The sequence below is a fragment of the Carlito syrichta genome, unplaced genomic scaffold, assembly GCF_000164805.1.
Source record: "Carlito syrichta isolate Samal-C Ts95f unplaced genomic scaffold, Tarsius_syrichta-2.0.1 Scaffold303334, whole genome shotgun sequence".
Taxonomy (NCBI): Eukaryota; Metazoa; Chordata; class Mammalia; order Primates; family Tarsiidae; genus Carlito; species Carlito syrichta.
The window spans coordinates 234,191-246,339 of NW_007247430.1; the positions used below are offsets into that span (position 1 = coordinate 234,191).

The 12,149-nt window shown below is 46.5% G+C and overlaps 1 protein-coding gene across 1 annotated transcript; it reads left to right on the top strand.

Annotated features, from left to right (window-relative positions):
- The first annotated feature begins 1,487 nt into the window (after positions 1 to 1,487).
- Positions 1,488 to 9,159, top strand: KLF17 (Kruppel like factor 17). The gene is made up of 3 exons (XM_021712537.1): positions 1,488 to 1,544; positions 7,766 to 8,609; positions 8,918 to 9,159. Exons 1-3 carry the CDS (start codon positions 1,488 to 1,490, stop codon positions 9,157 to 9,159), a joined length of 1,143 nt encoding a protein of 380 aa, XP_021568212.1.
- Positions 9,160 to 12,149: the final 2,990 nt, after the last annotated feature.

Below are 12,149 nucleotides of genomic sequence, written 5' to 3' on the forward strand. Positions count from 1 at the left end.
TATTGTAGAGATGAGGTCTTGCCAAGTTGCCCAGGCGGGTCTCGAACCCGTGGCCTCAGGCAATCCACTCATCTCAGCCTCCCAAGGCGCGGGATTACAGGCTGAGCCACCGAGCCTGGCTCAGTGGTGCAATTTAGCAGTCACCTAAATTGTATCTTTTCCAGATGTTTTGTTTTATTAAAATTTACTTGTTGATACCTGGATGATAATTTATATAAAGTAGTTTATTCGACCATAACGAAAGGATCAAAATTTAAACAGGTGGATGTAAAAGTGAAATAAATAGTTTTGCCTTTTTCATTTTTTGGAACCATATTATTAATTTTATATATTCTTTATTTATTTTACTGGTGTGAGTATGTACCTACAAAGTTTTGTAAAAGAAAAACTTACTTCTGTTTTTCTTTTTCTGGTTATTATTGTTTTATTTCATGATCATTTGCAAACATGAAATTTGAATTATGAAAACAATTTTATGTTATAGAGGAGAGGGTTAAAAGGTGATTTTTCTCGATGTGTCAAATATAATTCATTTCACAAATATTTCCTAAATGCCACGTTGGGATAAACACCAAGCATTTGGGAACTGGAAAAGGAACCAAATGGGAGTCAGAAATGGCCCAGGAGGTGATTCCGGAGCTGAGAGCTGAGCAGGTAGGCTCAGAATCCCAGCCATCACTTCTCCAGGGCTGTTTTCAGACCCACTCCTGCTAGTAGCTGGAGACCCTAAGATACATAAAACTCTTCCTTCCCCACCAGTTATGATAGAGCAAATGTCCCTGCTCTCACCAAAGGTCCACTTGTCTACCTGTACATGTCCTGTCCTTTCTTGACTCATCAGTGACTTTGCTCCTGTAGTTAAGCCCTCTGTTTCCATATAGTTTCTCCTTTGGCTCATGCCTCCCCATCAGTCTATTATACGTCCTTCCTTAACACCTTTCCAACTGCCACCTCTTTTCTCTGCTCTTGTTCACACAAGACCCCTGACCTCATGAGGTGGTGGAGGCTTTCCTCTTGGCAGAGGCTCTCTGCACTGCCTCTCTCTCCAGCCTCCTTCCCTGATTTCTCCACTCTGAGGTGTAGGAGGCCTAACTGGAGTCTGACTGAGACCTTGGTGTCCCCAGCCCTTACTTGGGTCAAACCGATGCACAGACTGGAAGGGAAGGGATAGGTTGAATGGTGCGGACACAATTACTTTGAGAAGTAGTAAAAGTTTGAGTTGCCCTGCCAGTGACCCTGACCCGGTGGGGGCATGCTGAGTACCAGTGGGTAGCCCGGGGCTGGGGGGCGTGGGGCAGCTACAGGGTGGGGCGGGGTGGGGCCTTGACTCCTCCCCCGGGCGCGCAGTAAGTAGAAGCTGAGCAGTGATTGTGGCGTAGTGGTGCCCAGACACCTGTCTGCGACACCGCAGTGGGGCGGGTCTCCTGTCTGGACTGAAGTGAGTCTGGACCCCACACAGTTGGATGTACAGCCGATCTCAGGCTGAGATGGAGCAGGAGGCTGAGGAGCTGAGACAGTGGCAGGCTCCGCACCAGGAGGCACCGGTGAGTCGGGGCCCATCCCGAGGCTGGCTGGAGCCCAGGACCAAGCTGGGGGTGGCGGAGCGTAGCGAGTGGAGAAAGCGGGAGGGGGAGCTGAGATATCCGAGGGAGGGGGCTAGGAAAAGGAGGGGTGGGAGCTCTAGCACGAAAGCCTTCCGTCATTTATTCAATGAATATCCATCGAGCATTAGAGCTTGTGTTGGGCACTTGGAGTAAAAAAGCTTCAGGGAACTTCCTGGAGAGGGACTTGGGTACTCAGGAAAGCAAAGACATAGTTAGGAAGTCCGTGGGAAACGACAGGAAGAAAACAACCTGAATATTTATTGGCGCCCTACTAAGTGGTAGGCGTTTGCCAGACCCTGGAAATACGATGGTGAATTTACCATAGGACAATATATCATAGCATTTTATTAATAAACCATTTGCTGTCCGGGCTCGGTGGCTCAGCCTGTAATCCCGCGCCTTTGGGAGGCTGAGGTGAGTGGATTGCCTGAGCCTGCGGGTTCGAGACCCGCCTGGGCAACTTGGCGAGACCTCATCTCTACAATAAATTAAAAAAAAAATCAGCCGGGCGTGGTAGCGCGTGCCTGTAATTCCGGCTACTCGGAAGGCTGAGGTGGAAGGATCACCGGCGCCCAGCAGATCGAGGCTGCGGTGGCCGGGAGGGGCCGTTGCACTCCAGTCTGGGTGACAGAGTGAGACTCCAACTCAAAATAAATAAAAATAAAAATAAATCATTCGCTGGATGATTGCAAGTGTACCGATTGCTGTGAAGAGGTAGGGGAGGGACGCATAGGAACAAATAGCAGAGGTGTTTTATCTGACTTAGGAGGTTTAGCAGCCAAAAAGCTGAGAATTAATTTGGTCTGGGGCTAGAGGACTGGTTCGGTGAAGGGTTAGGCAAAGGTATGCCCCTACTTAGGAGCAACTGAAAGATGAACTCTTAGCTGGGCATGGTGGTGCGTGCCTGTAGTTCCAGCTACTTGAAGGCTGAGGCAGAAGGATCTCCTGAGCCCAGCAGGTCGAGGCTGTGGTGGCCGGGAGCGTGCCACTGCCCTCCAGCCTGGACAACAGAGTGAGACTCCAACTCAAAAAAAGAAAAAGAAAGAAAGGTGAGCCAAGGGGAAGCCAGGACACCATTGAGGTCATCCTGGGCTTGAGTTGGTTATTCCAAAAACAGTAGGAAGCCGCTGATAAGATTAAGCATTATTTGTGTCATTTAGATTTGCATTTTTTAAGGAGTCCCCTGGTGCATATGGGCTGGATTTGACATAATTGGCCTCGGCAGTGGCTCATGCCTGTAATCTCAGCACTTTGGGAGGCCCAGGCAAGAGAATTGCCTGAGCCCAGGGGTTCTAGACCAGTCTCTGGGCAACTTGGCAAAACCTCAAAAAGAAAAAAAAAAAGGAAGCTATTGTGATAATCCAAGTACAAGTTCAAATGGCAGCCTAACTAGAAAGGTGAGAGTGGAGATGAAGAAATTAAATATATTTGGAGATGTTTGGGAGGTATAGACCACAAGAATTGGTTTCTACATAGTTAGGGAGGCTTTGAGTGTAACTTAACAAATTTCTTGCTTATACAATTGGGTGAAAATAGTGGTGATATTTTCTGAGGGAGCAAAAGATGAAAAAGAAACAGAATTAATAGATTTTTGGTGGGGGAGGGGAATGGGCAAGATGATTGTGAACTTTGGGCATAGTCGGTTGGAAATACCTGTGGGCTAACCAAATGGACCCGAGCGGTAGGCAGCTAAAAAATTCAGGAGCGATCATCCATGAATTACAGACTTAGAATAACTGGAATAAAAACAAATGGATCCACTAGCACGGGAAAGACTGCCAGAGAGGGCAGCGAAAGGCAAACCTGCAAGTGAGACTGAGAAGGAGGGGGCCAGAGAGAAGGAAAGAGTGTACTAGGGAGGCAAAGGAATACATTAAATGTATCAAGTGCAGTGGGGCAGCTCCTTCAGGTCCCCTCTCACTGTGGGAGTTTTTTCTGTCCTCTCAATAAATCCTTATATCTCAAAAAAAAAAAAAAAAAAATGCAGCCAATAGACTCAAGCTCCCAAGAGGTCAAGAAAGGAGTCTGGAAAGTGCTGCTTGGATGTAGTGAGATGTAGGTCATCTGTGACTTTTAGGAAAGCTGATTGTGCAGAGAAATGGAGGCCAGAGCAAATTTGGGAGAATAAGGTGAGGCAGTGATGAAAGTGTGTTTAGACAACGCTAAATGAGTTTGCCATGAAGGACTGGGAAAACGAGGGCCATGGCTGACAGGGAAGGAAAAGAGGCTGAGCACCCCAGGAATACCCATCCAATAGCCATTTATCTGGTTCCTATTATATGCCTACCTTATGCTAATTGCTGAGCATATGGTAGTGATTAAACAGATAGGGCCGGGCAGGAGGCTTGAGGTAGGAGGATCGCTTGAGGCCAGGAGTTAGAGACTATAGTGCAATATGATCACACCTGTGAGTAGCCACTGCATTCTAGCCTGGGCAACATAGCAAGAGCCTGTCTCTAAAAATATATAATATAAAATAAAGTAAAACAATATCTCCTCAACTCTTCTGGGGTTTAAAAAAAATGTTTTCCTCTATAGTCAAAACAAGATAATCAAACCTAATTTCTTTTTCTTTTTTTTTTTGTAGTCAAGTCAGAGTCTCACTCTGTTGTTGCCCAGGCTGGAGTGCAGTGGCACGCTGCTCACGGCAACAGTCTTGACCTGCTGGGCTCAGGTGATCATTCTGCCTCAGCCTTTCAAGTAGCTGGAACTACAGGCCTGTGTCACCATGCCCAGCTAATTTTTTGACTTATTGTAGAGATGAGGTCTCATTTGTCCAGACACCTCTTGAACCTACGGGCTCAGGCAATCCTCTCACCTCAGCCTCCTGAAGTGCTGGGATTATAGGCGTGAGCCACTGTGCCCGGCTAACCTAATTTCTTTAAATCATCTTAGATGCAATCCATACTCAAATTCCCCTATTTTTGTCCTAAAAGGTCGCTTGCAGCTGGTATATCCAAGTCAGATCCAATTTAAGACCACATGCTACATCTGGTTATGTCCTTGTAGTTTCTTTGAAATTAGAATAGTTTTCTTTTATGAATGACGTTTAGTTTTTCATGATCCTAACTATTGTCTTTTAGAATATTCCTTCCGTATTTATCAGATTGCTTTCTCATGGTATAATTTAGCTTAATGTTCTATCTCTTGTATTACCTCTGGATTAGAGTTATTATTATTATTGAGACAGTCACTCTGTCACCTGGCCTGGAGTTCAGTCTTACAATCATAGCTCACTGCAGCCTCAAACTCCTGGTTCAAGGGATCTTCTTGACTGTATTTTGTAGAGACAGAGGCCTCACCATGTTGTCCAGGCTGGTTCCAAACTCCTGGACTCAAGCAGTCCTCCACCCTCGCCTCCCAAAGTGCTGGGATTATAGATGTGAGCCACCAAGCCCAGACTAGAGTTAGATTTTTTTTTTTTTTAGTAGGAGTGTCACTCTGTCACCCAAGCTGGAGTGCAGTGGCATATTCACAGCCACTGCAGCCTCGACTTGCTGGACTCAGGCGATCTTTCTGTCTCAGCCTTCCAAGTAGCTGGAACCACAGGAGTGCACCACCGTGACCAGCTAATTTTTTGATTTATTGTGGAGACAAGGTCTCACCATGTTGTCCAGGCTGGTCTCGAACTTGTGGGCTCAGGCAATCCTCCTACCTCAGCCTTCCAAAGTGCTGGGATTACAGGTATGAGTCACTATGCCCGATTTAGAGTTAGATCTTAAGGCTTAATTGGATTCAGGATATTTGGTAAGAATGCCTCATAGGTACGGTAGGCTTCATCTTGTATTATATCAGGGGACGTCTGGCTACCCATATCTGGTGATACTAGGCCTGATCCTTGTTGAGGTAGCAAAAAGCCCAACTGATCTCTATGTTCAAACTTACCTCTTTTTTTGTTTTCCCTAGCTATAAGGACTATTACTTTTTTTTCAAACTTACCATTTATCTTTTTAGTCAGAAAGTAATCTGTGTGATGTTATCTTATATGTATCCAAATGTTCAGTTCCATACCAGCCATTCACCTACTGATTTTAACATCAAATTTTAATTTTTCCTCAATTAAATATTTCATTGCGGGTTCCAAAATAATGCAAGTCCTTCCACCTTGGTCCTTCTGCCTCACCTTTCAAGTAGCTGGAACCACAGGCATGCACCATCACACCTGGCTAGTTTTTAAAATTTATTTTAGAGACTAGGTCTCCGCCATGTTGCTCAGGCAATCCTCTTGCCTCTGCCTCCCAAAATGCTGGGATTACAGGTATGAGCCACCATGCCCAGTCAGGCTTGCTATTTTTGGTTTTGTTTTATTTGTTTTTAATTGTTATGTGGTTTTTCTGTGCCAGGAGCAGCTCACAGTGTAAATTTAACATCTTCTCAGATCTTGTGCCTTTTCCTGGGTATGCCTGGTGACTTTCTAAATTCCCCTGTGTATGTGGTTGCTTTTGAAATGTCCTAGTTCTTAAACGTCTGGCTTCCTAGAAGGAAAAAATGGTGAAGGAGCAAAAACAGGTGCCAGTCCTTTAAATATGCAGAAGTCCCTTCGGTGGGAAGTGGAAGGGTTTGTAGTAATGGTGGTGGGGTTGCAACAGTGGCTGCCCATCTGTGTCTGCACCTCATAATCAGAAATAGCAATTAGCAGTTAGATCCCCAATATTTGGAAGACAAGGTTTTTATTGCCCACTCTGGCTCCTGCAAGCTATGTGCAAGTTTCTCCAGGAAAATGGGGTGTGTATGAGTAGCCACTGCCTACCTAAGAGTTGAAGTTGACCCAAATTAATTGCAATTTACTCTCCAAGCCTTCCCCTGGAAGTCACAAACCTTTAATATTCTTCATTATTCCAAAATATGGCAGCTAAATTCTTCCAGTGCAATGGCTACCTTGGTGTGGATATAAATTCCTGGTGCTTCCTGCTCTGCTATCTTCCTTATGTCACTTCCTCTATCTGTCACCCAGGCAGGAGGGCAGTGGCACAATCATGGCTCACCTCAACCTGGACCCTCTGGGCTCAGGAGATCCTTCCATCTCAGCATCCCAAACAAGTGCTGGGATTACAGGCATGAGCCACCGCACCTGGCTGGTTTCATATTTGAATAGATTGTTCTTTTCTAGATCATCTTAATGGAAGAGTGGGAATGATGGTGTAGCTTACCCAGTTCCTCAGCTCAAGAGCTCCCTCTTTTTTTTTTTGAGAGTCTCACTCTGTCACCCAGACTGGAGTGCAGTGGCCACTCCTGGCCACCGCAGCCTCGACCTGCTGGGCTCCAGCGATCCTTCCGCCTCAGCCTTCTGAGTAAACGGAATTATAGGCACGCGCTACCACACCCGGCTAATTTTTTGATTTATTGTAGAGATGAGGTCTCGCCAAGTTGCCCAGGCGGGTCTCAAACCCGTGGGCTCAGGCAATCCACTCATCTCAGTCTCCCAAAGGCGCAGGATTACAGAATGAGGCACCAAGCCCAGCTGAGCTCCCTCTTCTAATGCTATAGTACAGACCTGCTCCCACCAACCTCTTTCCTACCCTTTATGCAAGTCACAGTCACCAAGGGATACTGCCCCTGACTTCCCAGACAACCCTCATCCTTTTTTTAGGAAATGTTTTTCACATTTGTCTTTTTTTCCATATCTCCTCCAATGGTGATCTCAGACTTGCCCAAGCAGGTCTCACTCAGGAGAAACCCTCTTCTGTGGGTAAATATTTGCAGGTGGTTTCCAAGTTTTGCTAAAGCCAAGACCTATCTGAAGCTTTCATTCTTCCTACCTTTGTGACTTTTTGCACCTTTCTGATGGTTTGGGGTTTTCTTTCACCCTCGCACTTACATATAATTTGGAATTTGAGCGTTTTTTCAGAGTTTTGTTGAAGGTATAGGTTATGGAATGTTTCATTTGTTCTCCTTGTTGCTTTGTGTGAAATAGAAAACAAACAGGGGGCAGGCAGAAAAAATGTTGAGGAGGAAAAGTGGCATGAGTTACACTTAGGCTTCCGCTGTGCTATCAGCCAGACCAGCATCTTAGAAGGTCCAAGATGGAAAATGGCATGGGGACAGGATCATTCAGGCAAGAGATGGAGAGCTGGATTAGGATAGGGTCTGGGAATGGGGAGGAGGGACATGCGGAACTGGAATTGAGCAAGGGTGAATTTCCTCTGACTTTCTCTCTCAAGGATAATGAGAAGTCAATGTCCATCTTGGACATATCTCCACCTTCTGGAAGCAGTGGAGTGCACACCTCTTGGAACCATGGTCTAGCAGACAGTCTACACTTTCCTCAGAGCACAGAGATGTGGAGGACTCCCTTGCTGTCTGCTGAGGCATCCAGCCAGAATGTAGATGAAGTGGGGCCACAGTTCAGCATGCCACTGCCTGAGCATGGTGGAAGCCACTGTCCCCCAGCGACTCTCAGTCCTCCCCAGATGATATACTATCAAGGAGTGTTTCCCTCTCAGCAAGAGATGATTGTCAAGGGGCCCCAGATTATGCCTGTAGGGGAACCCAATATTCCAGAGGTGACCATGACCTTCAGTGGAAATCTAAGGATGGTTCCCAATGGGCTGCCAGTTTCAGATTCCAGCAGAATCTCAATGGTATCCCACATCAGGGTCCCAACAATGCCTTATCCTGGCCCCTTAACAGTTTCTCAAAGCTCCTCTTTAGCACCTAAAATGTTATTGGTCCCAACTATGCCTCCCACTGAGGCTCAGGCTATGCTCCCATCTTTGGCTCAGATGTTGCCCCATGACCCTGGGATGTCCTCAGCTGAGTCCCAATCATTGCTGGTTTTAGAGCCCCAGGACTCTTGGATAAGTCAGCCAGATTCCCAAGAAGGCCCCTTCCTATGTGAGCAGCCCACACCTGCTCCACAGAGAGCAGAGCAGAACTTTGGGGTCCAGGAAAGGGCATGCAGAGGGGAATTCTTAGATATAAGGCCTTACCGCTGCCAGTACGAAAACTGTGGAAAAGCTTATACCAAGCGCTCCCACCTTGTGAGTCACCAGCGCAAGCACACAGGTGAGTGAATAAGGTATTGAGTGGGGTGTGGACAGAGGAGTCTTTAGATTTGTGATGGCGATTTAGTCTTATAATTGTTTGGGATGAGCCCTTAATTCTTCAAGAACTAAGCTATACTGGCCCCAATGACCTGCCATCCAGAATGACTTTGCCAAGATGATGGGGAGGATGCTACTGATTATGTAGTCCCTCCCTGATTTCCTAGACCTTCCCGTTAAATCCCTATCCTTGACTGCTCTGTCTCATAGACCCCTTCCTTCTTATCTGCTGGTCGATTATTCTAAATTATATCTCTTGTCATCTCCCAGGTGAGAGACCCTATGCATGCAAGTGGCAAGGCTGTATATGGTCTTTCTTCCGCTCTGATGAGCTTGGACGACATATGCGGATACACACCAGCTATAGACCACACAGATGTGATCAGTGCGGCCGACAATTCATGAGATCTGACCACCTCAAGCAACACCAAAGGATTCATCAGCAGATGCCAGTGTCCTCAGACCCACAGACCAACAATGGTAGGATGGATGGTCCTCCTCCTGGTCTGTAGGTCAATCTCCTCATTTTGGATTCTCTACCCAGATCCTGCCTGCCTCTGACCAGCTCATCTCTATGGTAGGAGTAAGCTTGGATAGAGACAGGAAGATTATGAGGCAATGTTGTGGAAGGCCAATGAAGCTCCAGTCCAGTCAGACTCCTCAAAATCCTCAAACTGTCTTGGATCTCTTCTCTGGGGCCACCTGCTTCTGCTGAAGTTTAGCCAGATAGGAAGGTAACACAGTCAAGATTGGGAGCTTTATTAAAAAGCTCTTTATCCCCGTCACTCTCCAGCTTAAAACCTCTTAGTGACTCCTTTGTTACGTATAATCCAAGGCCTTTAACTTGGTCTTCCATAGTTTCCAGAGCCAGATTATGCTCAAATCCTGAATTTACCACCTATAACCCATGTGATCTGAGAAAGATATTTGAAAGCTATGCCTTGTTGCCTCTTCTGGAAAGTGAGGACATTGGTAGTGGACTGTATTGGACACAGCATATGTACTGCATCAGATTCTTTGGCATTTACCTGCCACGTGTGAAGAGTTTGTCTTTCTACCACTTCCAGACTTGGATGGAATGCCCTACCACAGGGCATGAGATCTGACATTCCAAGCCACTAGCAAAGAAGTGTGGAAGAGTCCATACTTATGGGGCTAACATAAGACTAATGGGAAGTGAAAGACTGGAGAGAGTCAGGCAGATGAAATCTCTCTTCCTTCTGTTCTGTGAATTGCTGAAAGGCACCATTTCTCCAAAACAGCACAGCTTATGGGGAGACATCCTGCTGTGCTCCAAGGCTTGTCATGAAGCAGTGTCCAGCTTGGTAACATGTCACCTTGCATTACCTCCTGTTCTTTCCTGTTTTACTTTCAATTTTCTTACCCTCTTGGGTTTGCACATCCCAAATAAAACATGAGTATTTAGTTCTTGTTTGTAGGTTCTGTTTTCCAGGTGATTTGGGGGTTGGAGGAAGAGAAGGACCTTAGACTGGGGCAGATGAGGATGAGCTCCATTGTAACTTCTGGAGAGAAGTAACTCCTCCTCCTACCCCAGGTACCTGGCCAGATATTAAGGGGGCTGTCCTGTCCTGCTGTCCCCTGGGGTCGAGAGGATAATGACTGTCTTGGCAACTTAGCCAGATTAGAACTTTGTTTCCAGACTCAGTAAACTATTTTACTGACCAGCAAGCTAATGGTGAGAAAGGAACCAGGCCAAGCTATCAGGTATAGAGCTGGAATCACAATCAGTCTTTCCTATAGGTGTTTCCTGAACACAGTCTGGTGCCAAGCACAGCCAGGTGATGATCATATAGAGATGAATCAGATCTGGTTTCTGTGCTCAAGGCACTGTTTTGGTCTGAGGGCTGAGAGGTCTGCCTAGGTGTAGCGGCTATGGGAAGAGGAACCCTCAAAGGGAAGGGTCAGAAGGGCTTTCTGGAGGAGGTAACCCTTGAGCCCAGTAAGAGGGTATAACATCTAATAATCCATCAAATATTGAATCAGATGAGTTGAATATAAGAGAAAGATGATTCCAGGCAGAGAACACTAGAGCTAGCAGCTACTCAGAGGAGTTAGCCTGCAAGTCTCTATTCAATCAACAAATATTTTTTGAACCCACAAAACCAAGAGTATCAAGGCTGTCAAGACCTATGGTTAGGAGCACAGGCAACTGAAGGATGTGTTAGGAAAGAAAGACATCCCAAAGGTCAGATGTTAGGGACTCATGGAGGCTCACGATATCCGTTTCTTGACCATAAATCCTTGGCCATGCACTGTGCTGGGCATTAAGAATTCAGCAGTGCATGAAGGCACCCTGTCTCTGCTGTGGAGCAGAAAGATCATGGACAATCCGAATGCTCAGTGCTGCCAAGGAGGGGAGCCAGTCTTCCACAGTCTCAAGCTTACCTGGGTCTCTGGGGAAGCTTCACAGCCTTGGCTGTGCCTGACCCTACCCTGCTTGACCACCTTGGTCTGTTTTGCTAATGGCCCCAGCATACCCAGGATGGACATCCAGGTGTCCTTCATCCAAGCTCCAGAAGAGGAGTGGACATGATTTTAAAAATAAGGGCAGAAGTAGCTCATCTGACCCATTCACTGGTCCCAGGGACTGAGGTCTTGGGTACCCAGTCTTTTTCATTCCTTCCCAGGTTCCCTCCATGGAGCAGGCCATCTCGGGTTTGATGGGCCAGGGCTGGTCTGTACTCCAAACCCCAGCTGGCGTACCCACTGCCCTGTGGGTAGAGTCAGAAGACTACATTATTGATTTTTAGAATGCAAGATGAGAGGTCTGGTTGGTGATCTATCACTTTCACTGAGAAATGGACATGGAGAAGCATCAGAGTGGACAAGGGTGTGTGATGTACACTACAATGATGACCATCGTGGAGGTCACAATCTAGTGGAGGAGGGGTGTGGCTAGTACACAGTGCTGGAAGGACAAATATGGACTTTCTATAATAGATAGGGGTTTAGGAAGGCATTTCAGGTAGAGGAGGTGATGTTGGGGGAAAAATTATCCTGTGCTAGGCAGTGGCTAAACTTTTCCCAGTATCACTCAAAGTAGAATAGTGGGTGGATAAGACTCTTGGACTCTCAAGATTAGCAGATTTTGAATTCTACCCCTGCCATTTCCTAGCTGCATAGCCTTGGGCAATTGTCCCTCTTGTTCCTGATAGCAAGGGAGGTGGTGAGATAGATTCAAGTTGAAGAGAGATAAGGTTAACCACATTTTAAAGTGTTTTCTGCTGGGTGTGGTGACTCATACCTATAATCCCAGCACGTTGGGAGGCTGAATCTAGAGGATTGCTTGAGCCCAGGAGTTCCAGACCAGCCTGGGCAACATAGCAAGACCTCATCTCTACAGAATATACAAAAATTAGCCAGACATGGTGGCACGTGCCTGTAGTCCCAGCTACTCAGGAGGCTGAGGCAAGAGGATTGCTTGAACCCAGGAACTTGAGACCAGTTTGGGCAACACAGCAAGACCATGTCTCTATAAAAA

Coding starts and splice junctions, on each gene's coding strand:
- KLF17 (XM_021712537.1), top strand. CDS start 1,488: ATGGAGCAGGAGGCTGAGGAGCTGAGACAGTGGCAGGCTCCGCACCAG. Junction 1,545..7,765: donor CTCCGCACCAGGAGGCACCG/GTGAGTCGGGGC, acceptor TTCTCTCTCAAG/GATAATGAGAAGTCAATGTC. Junction 8,610..8,917: donor TCACCAGCGCAAGCACACAG/GTGAGTGAATAA, acceptor GTCATCTCCCAG/GTGAGAGACCCTATGCATGC.